At 44.5% G+C, this 19,860-nt stretch overlaps 1 protein-coding gene across 1 annotated transcript in view; it reads left to right on the top strand.

Moving 5' to 3' along the window:
• LOC139565525 (glutamate receptor ionotropic, NMDA 2B-like) overlaps positions 1-18,890 on the top strand; it is a 102,798-nt gene extending 83,908 nt beyond the window's left edge. Inside the window, exons 12-16 of the mRNA XM_071385937.1 lie at positions 583-812; positions 1,054-1,214; positions 2,229-2,416; positions 4,283-4,521; positions 10,952-18,890. Coding sequence (XP_071242038.1) covers positions 583-812; positions 1,054-1,214; positions 2,229-2,416; positions 4,283-4,521; positions 10,952-13,279 — 3,146 coding nt within the window. The 3' untranslated portion in view covers positions 13,280-18,890. The remainder of the gene's footprint in view (positions 1-582; positions 813-1,053; positions 1,215-2,228; positions 2,417-4,282; positions 4,522-10,951) is intronic.
• Positions 18,891-19,860: the final 970 nt, after the last annotated feature.

The raw sequence follows: 19,860 nt of genomic DNA on the forward strand, positions 1-19,860 counted from the left end.
AGGCCTGACAGGGATGGGCCCGTTTTCATTACATCTCCCAGCTTAAAATAAATAATGAATGTCTCTCCATCCTATTCATGACGGGACTATATTTAGAGACCATATCCTTTTTAATCTCTCTCATCCTTCATGTTCTGGAGAATAAGACCCTCTTTCCTAAAGCGTTGTAGGAGTGCTATTGTTAGCTGGTCATACAGTAGTCTTGGGAATTCAGTGTTTGTGCGAATTGGATCAAATGTTGGATTCCAACTAGTGATACTCATGGTGGCTACTTACAGAACAGTAAATACAAAAATATTATCATGATGGATTCAATCTTGTGTGGCAGTGACAGAACCACAGCACACATATATTCAACAACAATAGGCTTAGTAGTGGACTAAAGCCTCATCTGCACTACAACACACTTACCCAGGTGTTTATCAGAATGACACAGCACCGTGGTCCAATCAGTCGTGCTCCTCCAGCTTCCCTAGCCACATTGTGCTTCATGATCCTACAGCTAACCACAACATAACTACAACCCTGAGACGCCTCCCTGAGACCATTGCTCATTGTGATCACTACCTGTCTCTCCATCAGAGCCTGGAGGGCCCTCCTTCACCATCGGCAAGGCCATCTGGCTGCTGTGGGGTCTGGTCTTCAACAACTCTGTCCCAGTGCAGAACCCCAAGGGTTGGACCAGTAAGATCATGGTTTCGGTATGGGCCTTCTTCGCTGTCATCTTCCTGGCCTCCTACACTGCCAACCTGGCAGCCTTCATGATCCAGGAGGAGTATGTGGACCAGGTGTCTGGACTCAGCGACAAGAAGGTAAGGCCTGTCATTAAACTTCATTAGTCCTTTACTCCCTCTTTCTTACTATCTCTCTCCTCTCCTTATCTCACCTCCATTCCATCTCACTGTCCATCTTTCCTTGATTCTCTTGATTTCTATCTCTCGCTCTGTCCTCTGCCTGCCACCACTTTCCTCACGCCATCATTATTTCTACACCTCTTATCTCATCTCTCTTGCTCCGTCTCTGTCTCTCTCTCTCCCTATCTCCTCCCCTCAGTTCCAGAGACCCAATGACTTCTCCCCTCCATTCCGGTTTGGAACGGTCCCTAACGGCAGCACGGAAAGGAACATCAAGAACAACTACAAGGAGATGCATGGCTACATGATCAAGTTCCACCAGAAGAATGTGGACGAGGCCCTCTATGGTCTGAAGACTGGGTGAGCAGAGGGAACAGGGCCTTAGACTGGGTGAGGAGGGAGAACAGGGCCTTAGACTGGGTGAGCAGGGGGAACAGGGCCTTAGACTGGGTGAGGAGGGAGAACAGGGCCTTAGACTGGGTGAGGAGGGAGAACAGGGCCTTAGACTAGGTGAGGAGGGGGAACAGAGCCTTAGACTGGGTGAGGAGGGGGAACAGGGCCTTAGACAGGGTGAGGAGGGGGAACAGAGCCTTAGACTGGGTGAGGAGGGGGAACAGGGCCTTAGACTGGGTGAGCAGGGGGAACATAGCCTTAGCCTGGGTGAGGAGGGGGAACAGGGCCTTAGACTGGGTGAGGAGGGAGAACAGGGCCTTAGACTGGGTGAGGAGGGGGAACAGAGCCTTAGACTGTGTGAGGAGGGGGAACAGGGCCCCTGAATGGAATGGGACCTTAGACTAGTGGAATTGGGGAATGGGGCCTTAGAATAGGGCCTTAGACTGGGGGAATGGGGGAATGGGGCCATAGACTGGGGGAATAAGGGGAAGGGGGTCTTAGACTGGGAGAATGGGGGAATGGGGCCTTAGACTGGGGGAATAAGGGGAATGGGGCCTTAGACTGGGGGAATGAGGGAATGGGGCCTTAGACTGGGAGAATGGGGGAATGGGACCTTAGACTGGGGGAATAAGGGTAATGGGGCCTTAGACTGGGGGAATGAGGGAATGGGGCCTTAGACTGGGGGAATGTGGCCTTAGACTGGGGGAATAATGGGAACATATATTCTATTTTCTTTTATATATATTTTTATATCTTAGTTGAATTATTCTCCTTGTTTTTCATTAAAAGCTCTGGTTTTATTCATTTCCCAGCACAACAGTGTCTACCATTATACAGTATGAGACAACTGTAGCCCTTGGCAAAGCAGGCAGAAGTCTATTATCCTTATCACAACATTAGGGCTACTTAGCAGGTTAATTGGGATGAGTAGTTACAGTGTAAAGCTAGGCCAGAAGTGATTAATGTAAATTCTCTCATTAGTAAACTGGACGCCTTCATCTACGACGCAGCAGTGCTGAACTACATGGCCGGGAGGGACGAGGGCTGTAAGCTGGTGACCATCGGCAGTGGGAAGGTGTTTGCCTCCACGGGCTACGGCATCGCCATCCAGAAGGAGTCTGGCTGGAAGAGACACGTCGACCTGGCCATCCTTCAGCTCTTTGGAGACGGTGAGATCGGCGCTCAGTTAGAATTACATACAGTTTGACGTATTTCAGCTAGGGAGTCGTGCCATTTTACTGAGGGTTTTAAAGGTGTTCTTTGATGGAAAACAGCCAAGTTTTTCCAGTCAGATTACTTGCCTTCATCTGAAGAGAAATGCAATAAAACAAAAAGATTGGGAAATGATTTGAGAGTGTGCTGTCGTAATGTTTCCACATGGAATTGTAGATGACTGTGTACTTTTGGAATACTTGCCAACTGGCTAAAATATAGAACACACAATCCTACAGGTAGTGTCTATGTATGTTATATTGTGTATAGTAAGGCTGTGTCCCAGCTTGATTGAGCACCAGTCAGAGCTGCATTCGAAGCCATATAGAAGTAGTTTTTCTCTCTGCAGCTTGTCTGTGCTGGAGCCACTTTATCTGGGTGTGTTCCAGCCTTTCTTGAGGATCCTGGACCAAGGCCCCTCCAGGCCCCACTATAGTGTCCTAGTTAGAGGTGCCAGTAAAGCTGCTGGTGTATTCTACACTCTGTGGACAAGGGGTGTGTGTGAATGTGGGTCAGCCCTACGAAGACTGTGTGTGTAGGTCTCTGTTTCTCTGTGGACAAGGGGTGTGTGTGAATGTGGGTCAGCCCTACGAAGACTGTGTGTGTAGGTCTCTGTGTCTGTCTACTGAATGTACAGGTGTGTTTTAAGACATGTTTGTAAGCTTTGGATAAGGAGTGTGTTTTCTGTATTTAGGGATCGATGACAATACGTTATTGTGTAAGTGTATAGTATACAGTTTCTTGTAGAATTTATTGTGTGTGAATGTGTGAATATGGGTCATCATCTTGTGCTGTCCCCTGTGTACAGCCAGCCAAAACTTAGCAAGTGGCCCTCAATGTCACATTGACACGTCCCAACATGCACTCCTCTCAGTGTGACCTAGATGGAGAAAGTGATCCTCACGTGCTGAGAGACCAGGGGCCTTTGACGGGTGCAGACGGGGGCCTGGCTGGTTTGATGATGAGGCTCGCAGACAGTCACTTAGAGCATAGGAGGATGCCTAGGGCCCCAGGGAGCTCTGGTCTCACAGACGCCACTGAGCCCCATCTCTCACACCAGTTGCCCTTGTCGTCCAGGAGCCATGTAGGCGCAGTGGGCCCTGAGTTCGATCATCTCTCTGTGTGCGTGCGTGCGTGCATGCGTGCGTGCGTGCGTGCGTGCGTGTGTGTTGATGCTCAGGGGCCAGTGGTCCCATGCGAGAGCTCTGCTGACGTGCACAGCCATCTGAATGTATGCTTAGTTAAGTAATGCCAGTCCTGCCACGGACGGTCCGCCAGAACTAACTGCTGCTGATGTTACACAAGGTGACCCACAAAGAGACAGACAGAGACTCTGGGACATGGCTGGACACGTAGACACACACATCATGCACGCACACTGATATTTCCATATACTCATGCGCACACATGGGTCTATTTGCTGAATCTGAAGTGTGCTGTCATGAATATGAAAACTGGGATGTATTGTAAAACTGTATTCATTAAATTGCCACCAAAGGCCTGCATGCATTAGTGTTTGTCCTCTACAGTTTTAAGTATAATTTTCAGACATATATTTTCAATTGTCTTTCCCTACTCCTCATCCCCATACCTTTTCTCTGCTCACTTTGTATCTATCTCCCGTTCCAATATTTATCCTCTTGCGACATCCTGTCCTCCCTTCTCCACACCCTTCTCCTACTCCCTCCTTTCTCTCCCTCCACTCCTCCCTCCTTCTCCATACCCTGTCCCCACTCCTCCCTCCATCCTCTGTTCCCACTCTCCCTCCTCTTCCCGTCCCCACTCTTCCTTGACTCCTCCCTCCATCCTGTCCCTCTCTCCAGGTGACATGGAGGAGCTGGAGGCCATGTGGCTGACGGGGATCTGCCACCATGAGAAGAACGAGGTGATGAGCAGCCAGCTGGACGTGGACAACATGGCCGGCGTCTTCTACATGCTGGGGGCGGCCATGGCTCTGTCGCTCATCACCTTCATCGCTGAGCATGCCTTCTACTGGCAACTGCGCTTCTGCTTCATGGGCTACTGCACGGGCAAGCCAGGCTTCGTCTTCTCCATCAGCAGGGTGAGCCAGTCCACCTCAGACACCCATAGTAACTGTCTGCACACACTCATACATGGCTGTTCTTCACATAGGTTTTCTTCCTGTGGTCTTGTGATCTGCATCAGCGCCCTTTGGCATCTTTTTAGAGTTATGACCTTCATCATCAACCTCACATCATCAACTTTACTGTCTCTAATACCCAGTAAATGAGAGTGCTTTATTCTTGGAAAAGGTAGTCCATCAGGGAACCTGGTCAAGTAGAAGGCTTATAGGCCCTGATAACAGAAATCAGTATGTAGTTTATGTCCCCAGTGGCCAACCAATGCCAAACTCTGAGTTTAGTTTGACCACAGACAGCTTTCTTCTTTTGTTTTGATGCTAATGCCCGTTTCACATCCGGGGTAAATATTTACAAAATATTGAGCCAAAATCAATTGTTCACTCGGCCAGAGAAATGAGTGTAGATTACTGGTTCTCCTGGGAGCAAAGTCACCCCGATGTATTTGATTTGCAGTCCAACTGTTTTGACATGGCTCCAGTGTAACTCACCAAGGTGAAACGCTTGGGGTTAACCACGTGGCTCATTTACGACAGTGCCACACAATCCATTGCTTGTTTCATTTGAAAACCAGGGCAGAGGAATAACAGTTGATTATTTTGTGTCTAGTGTTATAGTGTCAATTTTAGTGTGTGTTTGTCAGTGTGTGTTTGGGTGTGTATCCATGACAGTTGGCTTCTCATTCCAAAGACAGATTGGTCAGTAAGCGTTGATGATTATACAATTAGCATTTGTATGAGGACAAGAATGAGGAAAATTACTGTTTGCATTTGTGTGAGGTTCCATTATGACATGTATTCATGATATTATTTCCTAGTTGTTGTGAAGGTAAATATCTGGATGTGACCCTTGAATACGGTTCAATCTTAGATAAAAATGTTCCAGAAGGCCTCTCCAGCTGTCCCTATAGGAGAACCCATTTTAGTTCCAGTCAGAACCCTTTTTGGCTCCAGGTAGAACTCTTTTGGGGTCTATGGAACTCAAAATGGTTCTACCTGGAACCAAAAAGGGTTCTTCAAAGGGTTCTCCTATGGGGACAGCCGAAGATCCCTTTTAGGTTCTATATACCACCTCCAAAATATTCAGAGGAAACAACCTAAAATATGTTTATTTATTAGAATTCATCTCCACATACCAGATTTTCAAGGGATAATTAAACAACAATTGTCAAGGAACCCTCCGGAACTTTCATCACTCACACCTGTCCTCTATTCCCACTGATTAGTATTTGTATGTATGTACCCTTTTGTTTCCATTGGGCTGTCCATTATTGTTCCAATGTCCGTTGGTGTGTGTGAGTTCCTGTGCTGTGTGTGAGTTCCTGTGCTGTGTGTTTTGGGCTTTCGTGCCCTTGTGCATTGCGCAGATGATTACAAGTCTCGTCCCATGTGATAATCATTGTGCGCGTGTGTATTTATTACAGGTACTCCTCGCTCTTTTGTTTGGGTTTCAACCCTGTGTTTTGTGTACGTGTTTGTTTGGTCTTCGTCCCCGTGCCCTTACACGGCACGCCATAATTTGGGGCGCAATAAAAAAACGAATCATTGTTACCGATGTGAGAACAATGAGGGAAATTATGGTTTATTATCTTTTCACACTCCTGGGGTAAGGCTTCACATTGGTTCATTCTCATTTAGTTTGAATTTTTCCCTGTGCCACTGGATTGATCCTGTTTCTTAATTTAACAGCATAATCCAATAAACGTTATTATTATTACCGCAATTAACATTTAAGCTCAGCACTGTAAGAATGAGAAATCTGTCATGCCTGATCGGAGTCTAGTGTCCAAGCCCTTGTTGGTTACAGTTTCCCCCCTCTGCGCTGGTGAAAAACAGTAAGCAGGGCTTCGTTAGCAAAGGTATTCCTCTTACACCTGCAACACTGTAACTAATTCACAAACAAATTCATTACATTGATTTAAGAAACCATCTAATGACTTTAGCTAAGAGTTTAGATAAGTACTGTAAATATATTAAACCTAATTGCTGCATCTTCAAATGATCAAATGGTAGTATTATTTGCATAAAGTCACATATAGGCTATTCAAGGACAGGGCAGCTAGCGAATCGTTGAATTTGAAACCACATGTACACTCTGTAATCAGTTATAGATTGTAGGTGCCTCCATGACTTTACATTTCTAACATTCAGGCCAGAGCTATTACCATTCACACGTCACTGCCCAAATAACCCCAGAGACAGTCTGTGAATGTTTACTTTATGTGGGCATGTGGAGTATCTCAGTTGAGTATGGAGCACCATTGATGATGCTAAGGCATTCTGTTGTTTTGTTGATTCATCTCTGCTAACAGCTCAAACAGAGCACACATGATGTCATCTAACATTGCCAAGGGTTGAGGTTTGAGTAAACACAAGGACAGCATGTCACAGAGAATATGGGAGAGTCAGTAGCGGTTTGTGGGTAAAATCACTAGGGAAGCCAAGCCAGAAAAAAAAGGCATATTACAACCTATGTGTTGTGATAATTGCATTTGCTCTATAACTTGTTAGTTCATATGCCTTGCCACTGTGATATAGGCCTAAACCGAGACAATAATAAGACACGGTGACAGAATAATTTCAACCGCACCTTTGTTTCATCACAAAACCAGAGAGCAACATCTGTCCGGTGAAGTCCACAAAACATATTGAATGTAACAAAAAGCTACATGACCTGCAGCATGGTCAAACTGCTAAACAACTGTTGATTTAGAACCACAGAGAGTTACTGCAAGTCACAAAGAAAACAGGAGCTGCCTCCACTATTCCAGCACCATTTCAACTTCAACATTTCAACACCATCAAATCACCTGTGCTTAGTCTAATACAGTGACAACTAAAAGATACCAAAAATATTTAGTCCAACCAACAGAAGCTAAATATGATGTGGCTGTCCACAATTCAGATTTGTGTGTGTAGAGAAACGCCAATGCCACCCTCCTCTCTTTCATATTGACGAAACAGTCTATGACTTACAGTACACACTTGTAGTTTTTGTTGTCCTAGGCTACCTGGCTAAAATGCTTGCTCGCTAGCCCAACTTCCTTTCATGGGCAACGTTAGCTAGTTAACATTAGCCTACTACGTCTAGCTACATATTGAACTTCCATCCTCAGTTCAGGGGCACAACAATGTATGAATTTATGGTTGGATCAGAATCACTGTATATTCATTGGCTAGTACGGAGATTAAGTAAAACCACAAGTCCAAATCCCTATCTCCATCCATGGCTAGTTTAGAAAAGGGACAATTTTAGCTTGCTAGCTAGCCACCGGAGGACAACAACACAACGAGATGCAACAATTCAAGTTGTTTCTGTCAATGACGTATTTCTCTTGATAAGATGTGACAGGAGTGAAGCCAAATCCAAACTGGCTTCCCTTGACACTTTGTTTTGGTGCCCCAGGACCATTCACAGTTGAGCTCACTCAACCCTGATTGGCTATTATTTTATATGTTTTATTTTTTATCAAGGGAGGAAAATGCTCGCTGGCTTCCATTGCATTCAATGCTAAGGGCGGCAACAATGTCATACTCTTTATGACCAGACAGCATCAGATACTGTAGATGACCTACACATACACATACAGAGGGGCGCTGTTTCGCTCGCCCGGATGCTTTCTCTGATGAGATACATTCAGCCTCTTGCCAATTGATGGAAAAGTATGAAAACACAGAGAGACAAAAAATACATTATTTTATATTTCTTCTTGGTCAATGTTTTTATTACACACCACTGGGGAGAATAGTGGTATGGCAGGCTCATGGCCACATTAACACGGAGCAATGGAGGGCACATTGATGAAGCAAAGAGGCAGAAGGAGGAGTAAGAGATACAGTACCACAGAGACAACCAATGACTAACAGTTGAAAGGGGGAGATGTTAAACGTGATGAAAGAGTTGACAGGGAACAAGGTTGGCATCATAGTTGTTATGGCATCAAGGCTGAGAGAGAGGACAGAAGACATGGAAATGACCCTGTTAAGGAATCATTTCCATTGACCAATACACCTTTGACCTTTAATGGCGGCCAAAGGGTCCTATTACCTCTGCTGTCATTTCCCAGACAAAATGTTTTAAAAATCATTGGGTCAGATTGATTTGATCCCACTCATCCATCTGTCACACCTTGTTTACCCTACTCTCCATCCATTTGTATTTGAATATCGTATTGTACATCACAGGATGCAAATTGCACGGTTTGTCTTTCTGTCATCATTATGTCAGTGTTTCATGGCCTCATCCTCTCTCTGGAGTTTTATGTTATTGCATGGCGGTCTACAGTCGATGCCGGGGGTATTTATTAACTGCCACGGGGTATTGTTCAGCTGAATTCTAATCACATTGATTGAATGTATTGACCGCTGAGACCCACAGGGCTTTACTGCATCTCTGTCATTATCAATCATCTTCCCATCCTCTCCTCTCTCCTACTTTCTCCTGCTCTCCTGTCTCATATACCCACATACAGTAGAAATACATTAGATTTATTACATTCAGTCCATGTGAATCTGTATTTTATCATTAAAATACAGATTCTTGGAGAAACAGTAAACAAGGAGTCAAATCCAGACTAGAAGTGGACACTTTACTTATCTCTGTTTACACTACCGGTCCAAAGTTTTAGAAAACCTACTCATTCAAGGGGTTTTCTTTATTTTTACTATTTTCTACATTGTAGAATAATAGTGAAGACCTCACAACTATGAAATAACACACATGGAATCATGTAGTAACCAAAAAAGTGTTAAACAAATCAAAATATATTTTATATTTGAGATTCTTCAAATAGCCACCCTTTGCCTTGATGACAGCTTTGCACACGCTTGGCATTCTCTCACCCAGCTTCATGAGGTAGTCACCTGGAAGGCATTTCAATTATCAGGTGTGCCTTCTTAAAAGTTAATTTGTGGAATTTCTTTCCTTCTTAATGTGTTTGAGCCAATCAGTTGTGTTGTGACAAGGTAGGAGTGGTATACAGATGATAGCCCTATTTGGTAAAAGACCAAGTCCATGTTATGGCAAGAACAGCTCAAATAAGCAAAGAGAAATGACAGTACATCATTACTTTAAGACAAGAAGGTCAGTCAATACGGGACATTTCAAGAACTTTGAAAGTTTCTTCAAGTGTGGTCGCAAAAACCATCAAGCACTATTATGAAACTGGTTCTCATGAGGACAGCCACAGGAATGGAATACCCAGAGTTACCACTGCTGCAGAGGATATGTTCATTAGAGTTACTAGCCTCAGAGATTCCAGCCCAAATAAATGCTTCACAGAGTTCAAGTAACAGACACATCTCAACATCAACTGTTCAGAGGAGACTGTGTGAATCAGGCCTTCATGGTTTAATTGCTGTAAAGAAACCACTACTAAAGGACACCAATAAGAAGAAGAGACTTGCTTGGGCCAAGAAACACGAGCAATGGACATTAGACCGGTGGAAATCTGTCCTTTGGTCTGGAGTGCAAATTTTAGATTTTTGGTTCCAACCTCCGTGTCTTTGTCAGACGCAGTGTGGGTGAACGGATGATCTTCGCATGTGTGGTTCCCACAGTGAAGCATGGAGGAGGAGGTGTTATGGTGTGGGGGTGCTTTACTGATGACACTTTCTGTGATTTATTTAGAATTCAAGGCACATTTAACCATCATGGCTACCACAGCATTCTGCAGCGATATGCCATCCCATCTGGTTTGGGCTTAGTGGGACTATCATTTGTTTTTAAACAGGACAATGATCCAACACACCTCCAGGATGTGTAAGGGCTATTTTACCAAGAAGGAGAGTGATGGAGTGCTGTATCAGATGACCTGGCCTCCACAATCACCCAACCTCAAGCAAATTGAGATGGTTTGGGATTAGATGGACTGCAGAGTGAAGAAAAAGCAGCCAACAAGTGCTCAGCATATGTGGGAACTCCTTCAAGACTGTTGGAAAAGCATTCCAGGTGAAGCTGGTTGAGAGAATGGCAAGAGTGTGCCAAGCTGTCATCAAGGCAAAGGGTGGCTATCTGAAGAACCTCAAATATAAAATATATTTTGATTTGTTTAACACTTTTTTGGTTACTACATGATTCCATATGTGCTATTTCATAGATTTGATGTCTTCGCTATTATTCTACAATGTGGAAAATAGTAAATATTAAGAAAAACCCTTGAATGAGTAGGTGTTCTAAAACTTTTGACCAGTAGCGTAGATATTATGTGTAGTGCATGTTCCATGGTCTAATGTTCAACAGTTGCATAGGCTATGTACATGCCTGTGTTATTTATCAGTCTCTCTCATTCGCCTCAGTCTACTCTTAGAAGCCCTATTTTTAGTTCTCCTTTATTCTGCTTGTGACTCTCCCTTACCCCCTCTAATGCTGCTTAATGACCCTCTTCACTCACAGGGCATCTACAGCTGCATCCACGGGGTTCAGATCGAGGAGAAGAGCAGCTCAGCTCTCGACTCTCCATCGGTCACCATGAACAACACCCAATCCAACATCCTGCGTCTGCTCCGAACCGCTAAGAACATGGCCTCCCTGTCCGGGGTTAACGGCTCGCCTCACAGCGCCCTGGACTTCATCCGCCGTGAGTCATCCGTCTACGACATCTCCGAGCACCGCCGCAGCCTGGCAGGTCACTCGGACTGCAAGCCTCCGTACTTGCCGGAGGATAACATGTTCAGCGACTACATCAACGAGGTGGAGAGGACGTTCGGGAACCTCCACCTGAAGGACAGCAACCTGTACCAGGACCACTACCTGCACCACCACGGAGGCTCTGCCCTGGGGCTCAGCGGCCCACCACTTAACAGACCCCACAGCCTGGGCAGCAACAGCTCTCTGGAAGGGGGCATGTTTGACTGTGACAGTTTAGGTGGAGGAGTGGCACCCATCTTTACCACCCAGCCACGCTCTGCCCTGACCCACAGGAACATGAGTAAGTTTGACCTGATTGCCAGTCAGAACCCACCCTCTGGGCCGGGCTTCAAATCGGGACTTTCAGACCTGTACGGAAAGTTCTCCTTCAAGGGAGGGGCCTCCAGCTCAGGTTACATCCCTGGGCACGACAGGTACTGTGGGGGAGGGGGCAGAGAGGATGACGGAAACATCCGTTCAGACGTTTCAGACATCTCCACTCACACGGTCACCTACGGGAACCTGGAGGGCAATGCTAAAAAGCGTAAGCAGTATCGCGACAGCCTGAAAAAGAGGCCCGCCTCGGCCAAGTCGAGACGAGAGCTGGATGAGATTGAGCTGGGCTACCGGAGAAAGCCCTACCACACAGGCTACCACCACTACCACGGCCACCGCTCCTCCTCCCCTCCCCTACTGGCCTCCGAACGCAAGAGAGGAGGAGGCGGCAATGCAGGGAGCACATCCTACCTGTTCCGTGACAAAGAGAGTGTGAGGGATTTCTATTTGGATCAGTTCCGCCCCAAAGATGGTGTCCCCCAATGGGAACATGTGGATCTGACAGACGGTCCTGGAGGGGGGGGTGGAGGGGGCGGGGGGAACTGTACCAGTTTGGTGTCAGTGGACGACTTCCTGAAACAAAATAAACCCAAGAAATCAGAGTCTAAGAGTGGGGGAGGCACATCAGGGGCGGGGTTGGCAGGAGGAGACTGGGAGTGTCGAAACTGCCGTGCCAGCGGAGGAGGGGGCAAGCAGATGTTGATGCATGGCAGTGGGGTGGGGGAGAGGGGAGGCGGGTACGGTGGAGGGGTTAGTTGTGGATCCTCGGGGGGTGGAGGGAACAGCCGTCCCAGCTCTGCCACCTGCATGCGCTGCGAGGGCTGCAAAAAGACAGGCAACCTGTACGACATCAGTGAGGACAACAACCACCTCTTGGAACAGATGGGGGGTGGGAAAGGCGGAGGCATGGGGGCTGTGGGGTTAAGTGGAGGCGCCCAGCCTCAATCTCAAGCCCAGCGTAGGAAGTCTGCCGGCTTTGGAAAGCCCCTCCGACGGCAACACTCGTGCGACACCTTCGTAGACCTTCAGAAAGAGGAGGCAGTCGGAGTCAGGGGGGTCATGGGGGATCTAGGAGGGGGCGGTGGGAGCATGGGGGGTGTAGGAATGGGCGGGATGTTGCCTCCCCCCAGAAGCGTTAGCTTAAAAGAGAAGGAGCGCTACATGGAGGGTGTTAGCCCCTTCGCCCACATATTTGAGAGACATGGAGGCTCAGAGAGGGAGAAGGAGCGAGACAGAGACCCTCTGTTCTACGGTGGTGAGATGGCCAAAGAAGCAGGTTCGCCATTCGGCTTGTTCCGTGGTGGTGAGGGCCTTCACCGCCGCTCAGTGGGGGAGAGGGACATGAGGGACAGAGAAAGAGCCATGATGGAGGGAGGTGGAGGAGGAACCTACTCCTTATCCAAATCTCTCTACCCGGACAGGGTCAACCAAAACCCCTTTATTCCAACCTTTGGTGACGACCAGTGTCTCTTGCATGGCGCCAAACAATACTACATGAAAAAGCAACAGCAGCAGCAGCAGATGCCCCCCAAAAACAGCCGAAGTGACTTCCGGGGCTCCGTGGGTGTGACGTCTTTCTTGCCAGCGACTGCCACTGCTGGGGTCATGTCCACCGTGGCCCCCAGGTTCCCTATGGAGCTGTGTCTGGGAGGGAATCTCCACGGCTCCACGCTGGGTGTGGGGCCAATACAGCGCCCGTTCAATGGCAGCAACGGGCACGTGTACGAGAAACTCTCCAGCATAGAGTCAGACGTGTGAGAGAGGAGACTGGGTGGGGAGGCATGGAGGGAGAGAGGGATGGCATTAGTCCCGGGAAGTCAGGGATGATGAGGCACCACTGTCCACATTGCAACCGCAACACTTTTAACAAGGAAGGAGAACAGTCAGGGAAGAGAAGATGAACGACAGAATGGTGAAAAGATTCGACAGAAGAGAGCAGGGTGAGTTAGAAGGAAAGATGGGGACATTCATGCCCTGTTATTTTGTTATAAAACAATGAATTCAAGAGGTGACACGTGGGTAGGGTTATGTTAACTCTATTATTTATTTGGCCGTTGCCATCAACACACTCAAAAAGAACACAAAAGTGACACCTCAATGTGATATTGCAAGTTTGAGCCAAATGGCTTAGAGTCACACCTACAGAGTGATTATGAAAAGGGAATGTGAGTTAGTAGTGAAGTGTCCATCTGGTCAAGTGTTATTAGAGAAAGGAGATGTTGTCATGACTCATGTTTATGATAGCTCTAAGACCGAAAATGAGTTTGTTGGAAGACGATGGCCGTGTTTACCCCCTGCACTAACTCTCCCTCTTTTTGCCTCTACACTCTTAGAGAAAAGGGTTCCAAAAGGGTTATGTGGCTGTCCCCATAGGAGAACCCTTTTTGTTTCCAGGTAGAATCATTTATGGTTACATTTAGAACCCTCTGTAGAACAGGTTCTACATGGAACCCAAAAGGGTTCTACCTGGAACCTTAAGGGTTGTACCTGTAACCAAAAACGATTCTTCAAAGAGTTATTTTATGGGGACAGCCGAAGAACCCTTTAAGGTTCTAGATAGCACCTTTTTTTCTAGGTGAGTTGGTCTGCTCCCTTACACCCAAACAACTGTCTTTGACTCTTGTTTACTATGATAATTCAATTATAAATGAAAAAAAGATATTCTTACTGAAATAACAGGGTAAAACAACAATAATGTTATTAACATTGTGATTAACAAAAGTGATATTATGAAGTGCTTATGACATTAAGTTTGTTTTATGTTCCTTTAATATTTCAATACTGTTTAATATTTGTTGTTATTTCTTTGTCTGCCCGATGGTGGCAGGAAGCTTGTTATCTAATTCAACTAACAAGCCTGAAGGACTGAGTGAAAAGTCATTAGGTCTCTTGTTTTTGTTTTAATGATATACAGTCCATGCTCATTCATTCATTTGCTACTTTTTAAAATTGTTATGGAAAGATCTGGAAGACATCATTTGCACAGTACTGAACGGTTCTTCTTTGTTTGAAGTTTCAAGAGATTTCACACCCTGTTTCTGAACTTTTGTTGGTCAACAACTGTGAAAGACGTGTCTTGTCATAAAGCTGAAGATACTGACGGAAGGACGAGCCTTAAAGGACTCCAGATGATGTGTACCCCAGAGAGCTCAGCAGGGCGTGATGTAACGGCAGGATACGTAATGAACAAGGTGTTAAGATGTGTGCAATATCCACTTGTCTTGAAGGAAAAACGTGCTACTCTGAAACCAAGTCATTATTTACAGATGTGAGACTGAGAGACTGTGGTGTGTTTCAAGACAATAACATGTTTGATAACTAACACTTAACTTGATGTGGACATTATTACACAGACATTACAATACCATCGGAAGTGCTTCATAAACCTGTCACACATCCATACTAAAGAACACCACATATACTGTCAGACTGCTGTGCCTCATCTAACAAGCATTTGATCAACCCTTTTGGATTCAGGTTCTTAGAAAACAGCCAGCAGCCTCCTAGGCTCACTTTTTAACACACCACTTATCTCGTAAAACCCGTTGCGTTCACTCTCTGACGTTAGGAAGGTCCATACAGGCTTATGAGACACATTGAAGAAGCATTGTGAATGCAGTTTTACTTCACGTCAGTCAGAGTGTTTAATGTGTATTATAGGCGTATGCTCTGTAATTCTAAATTTAACTCAAATCCTCTTAAAAGATGTTGTTGCCCAAAGAAGATGGTAATGGTGGTAATGGTAATGGTATTGATTAAAGGCTGAATGTAAGTTGTGAGGATGTCTCTAAAAGGGACATTCCTCCTCAGACTGAGGCAGTTAGACGGAGGATATCTTGAGAACGCTCACGCTGTATGCTTTGACAGATGTTGACACTACTTTTAACCTGAGACCTCTATATTGCACTGAACCTCCACCCCCCCTAACCTCCACCCCCCCTGGGTTCAGACTTTCAGAAATACATGCCTTATCATATGAAACTGACTGATGACACAAGATATTGTACAGCGTACGAGCCTTTCAGTTATTGAAAGGTTTGTCTTCAATTAGTATGAGGTGTCATGAGTTCAAGGGCTGCAGGAAATTGTGTTTCAGTGCTGAATGGAGATTGAAGGTGCTGAGGGAGTAGATTGCGCTGAGTCATTCCTACTTCCAATACGATCAGACTGCACCTCTGTAATATGGAGGTGGAAGATGGAGGGGAAATGATTGAGTGACAACAGCTGTTTTCCTAGACCTGCTGATAATCTATTCATTTATTCAGTACCGACTTCTCTCTCCATACTATTAAGATGAAACCCATCAAGTTAGCCTTAAATCAAACTGAGTCAACACCCCCCATGAATTACTTCACAAATGGATGGGTATCTTTGGACTTTGTATATGCACATGTTTTGGATGGTCGTCCAGTATCAGAAAGTTTGAAGAAGCAACGGAAAAGAAGAGGAAGAACTAAGAGAGAGTGAGAAAGAAAATAGAGTTATTATCAATCAATGTCAGCGTTAGTATGTTCTCTTTTTCCCTGTAAATATATTTTAAAACTATTTTCCCTTTGTACAGTAGGCAGACAAGTCAGGATGTAAAGTTCAATATGTTTTACAACAATTTAAGAAATAAACAAAATGGTCATAAAAACATAAAAATACAAAAACAAAAATATGCAAAATATAGTTAAGACAAATATGATTAATAATGATAAGTGATATGATTGAACCTTTTATTTGCTTTTAATCTCATATTTACTTAATTATAAAAGTTCACCAATAAATATTATTATTATTTTAAGAATATGCTTTTTCTTATTTTCAGTAAAGTGTTGGAAATTGAGGATCATTTAGTGTAGACGTTTGGTGATAAGGGGGAAAGTTTAGTATACGAGTCTTTGCTAAGTTTCCCTTGAATTGTGTTAGATTCTCTTTTAAGATAGGCTACTCTTCATGCTTTACGGGATACACACAATTATCTATACATTTATGTAATACAGTATTACATGTATACATACCAGTAGATGGCTTTTACATATAGAGACTGTATATTGTGATCCTTCATTTAAGCAATCCTCATTAATTAAGTAATTGACTGCAAGATCATTTGTGTTATGTTGCCCTTTATTCAACTGGGATCTGATGCCGACTGCACTGGTGTTGATAGAGCTACACTACGCAGGACTGGCTCTTCCTCCTCATTCTGTGTATCTTTAATAAGGATAATACTGATATCTTCAGTGATACGTGTCAGCAGCACTGGGCACAACATATTGGACATGTCCCAGTGTTGCTCTCATAATAACAGAGGATGGTGGTGCAGATGGGGTCAAAGGGAAGTGGTTCGCTTCATCACATTGAAGGATCCATCTGAAATGGAAATGCAGTTTTGCAACCCTTTATAGAATGATGAAATGTTTCTCATCCATGTCACCTAAACATAATGTGCAGATGGTTAGAAATGAAGGGTGAGTCAAGTCATTCAAGGCAAGGAGTTGACATCATTATGTTCATTTGGGTTCTTGTCAGAGAAGAAATGATATCCTTTGTGATGTATTTATCCTTGATCAAATCTCCACTGTGTGTCAAACTGTTTGGTATGCATGTGTGACGAGATGTATATGTTGTCTAAGCCATTTTTTATTTATCTGCTAGTTTTTGTCTGAGCATTATTGCTTTCAGTAACTTTCAATGAGTTTATTTTCCAACTTTTTGGGAGAAATCATTTTAGCTTGGCATTTCTCATTCAAATGCATTCATGTCTAGAGGGTTTTTATTGAAAATTGAAATTGAAAGATGTGTTTTCACTGCACTCTGTTTGGGTCTGCATATTTTTTATGCAACTCCTCATGTTGATTTTACTCATCGCAATAAACTGCATGATCCCTTGGAGTGTTTGTGTTGGAATCTACTGGTGTGTTGATTAGTCTTGAATGGAAGAATCCCTTTAAATGTACGGGCCTACATTGTGATAAGGATGGTCAGGAACTCTTCTTGAAAATGGCACCCTGGTCTTAACCGTTTTTTTCACTGATTGGACAGGGTGGAATAAATTTATACTGCTTTATACAGGCTGTCATACCCTTTACCACAACTACTCTACGGCCAGCAAGTGCAGCAAGTGAGAAACAGCAAGCAGTGTTTATTTCCCCAAGGCCTTGTGGTCCCAGTCACACTCGGTGCACAAGCATGTCAGTACACATACACATTTGTTTAAATGAAGCAAAATGCAATGTCACATCAGCCAAAGCAAGGAAATGCTCTGCCATGGTAGTGGACTGTAGAACAGGCCGATGCTATTGGGTGGATACTCCAGCTGGAACACTATCTAATATGATAACAAACATCACTACATCTACAACACTGGTTTATTCCTTTATTTCAAAGTTGAATAAACAACACTGGTTTCATTGTGTTTTTATTATAATATTTTTCCTATTGATGAAAAGGACTTACAGTTTTTGAACTATTTAATTTGTATAACAATATAAACGTTGATAGTAATAGTATTACAATGATTACATTGAGAACACAGTGATTGGTTACAGGCCTATTCTCACTTGAGTGCTTTGGACAAATTAAAGAAAAAGTTCATCTTATGAATATTGATGGGTTTTGGAAGGATTAACATTGCAACTTTATGCATTTTTTGTTGCGCTCTCATTTCTTGTAGATTGAATGAAAGTGGTGCACTGTGTGTGTTTTTGTGTGTATGCTTGAATGGTTGATCAGTTGTGGGAGCGTGTTTATTTGAGCATATAACATGTACAACGGTTTGGTTTTCTTTTGTCTTCATGATTAAGATACATAACATGACAAATGTTATAGTAATGTGGGTAACATTGGTTAAGGGGTTGTTGCAAAATTTATTTTATAAAAAATATTCATTGCTGAGAGTGTGTACAGACAGCCTGCGTTTTAGGGCAAGGTTTGTGATCTTTCTTTACCGAAGCTGAATATCCTGATTGAATTTACCATGAGTAGGTGAAATGTAACATGAACAGTATCAACTGTATACATATTATTGTAGGCCATTATTTTCTCCTTTTGTGGCCCTTTCTTTGAAATGTTACACCATTTTTACACCATTATACAAACAGAAAATTATATACAAATAAAGAATTGTACAGATTGTGTAAATATGAATATTGGAGAAAACATTTAAACTCATTCCTTCATTTTTTTTGTATGGAAATGATTCAATTAACCACAATAACAAATGAATAAAGTCATTGGATATTTGCACAAAAAAATCATCATGGTACCTCTAATAAGGATAATACTGATATCTTCAATGATAAGTGCTAAAATATGACTTATTTCTCTTTGTACATGATGAACAAAAATTACGTGTTGAGTATTAATTAAAAAAATGCCAATCTCACGAATTTGGGGATGAGTCTTCCTTTCTCTGCCCTTGTGTGCTCTGTACCCCTCCCTCCCTCTCTTCCTTTCTCTGCCCTTGTGTGCTCTGTACCCCTCCCTCCCTCTCTCTCTTCCTTTCTCTGCCCTTGTGTGCTCTGTACCCCTCCCTCTCTCTCTTCCTTTCTCTGCCCTTGTGTGCTCTGTACCCCTCCCTCTCTCTCTTCCTTTCTCTGCCCTTGTGTGCTCTGTACCCCTCCCTCTCTCTCTTCCTTTCTCTGCCCTTGTGTGCTCTGTACCCCTCCCGCCCTCTCTTCCTTTCTCTGCCCTTGTGTGCTCTGTACCCCTCCCTCCCTCTCTTTCTTTCTCTCCCTCCTGTCATTTTGAAGATTTGTCATCTCCCCTGTACCCCCTCAATCTTTCGTTTTCCATTTCCCTGATATATTTATGTTCCAGTAAAGTTCCGCCTTGCTCCCTGCTTGTGTATGTCTCTCACGTTCAATCGCTTTTACTGGCAAGACATACTGAGTCTGTCTGCTCAGTCTACTGGACAGGGCTGCAGTCTCCCTGTCTCCCTTACACCCAATCTCTCACTCTGTCTCCCCCTCCTCCTCCCTCTCCTCTCCCTCTCTCTCTCTGTCTGGGAGCTCAGCTCGGCAGAGGTGGAAGGAGCTTGGACCGTGGGTGAGAGGTGGCAGCCCAGGAAGCAGGGCCACATGGTACCTTGAGTTGCAGGGCGGCTGGGTTTCCACTGCGACCCACACTGCTGGCGCTCCACAGCACCTTACAGACCACAACACCACAGTCCAGGCCCAGGGCTCTGGTTGCTCCTGTGCTCAACCAGATCTAGTAGTCTGTGACCGGCTCTGGAACCCTGCGCTCCTCCATTTTAATACATTTAAATACCACATGGTGCCCTTACTTTCTGTGAGAGACACGCAGCCCTCCATGGTGTGAGCCCAGAGAATCTGTAGCTAGGTTACTGTGCTCTA

The sequence above is a fragment of the Salvelinus alpinus genome, chromosome 36 (assembly GCF_045679555.1).
Source record: "Salvelinus alpinus chromosome 36, SLU_Salpinus.1, whole genome shotgun sequence".
In the NCBI taxonomy this organism is placed as follows: Eukaryota; Metazoa; Chordata; class Actinopteri; order Salmoniformes; family Salmonidae; genus Salvelinus; species Salvelinus alpinus.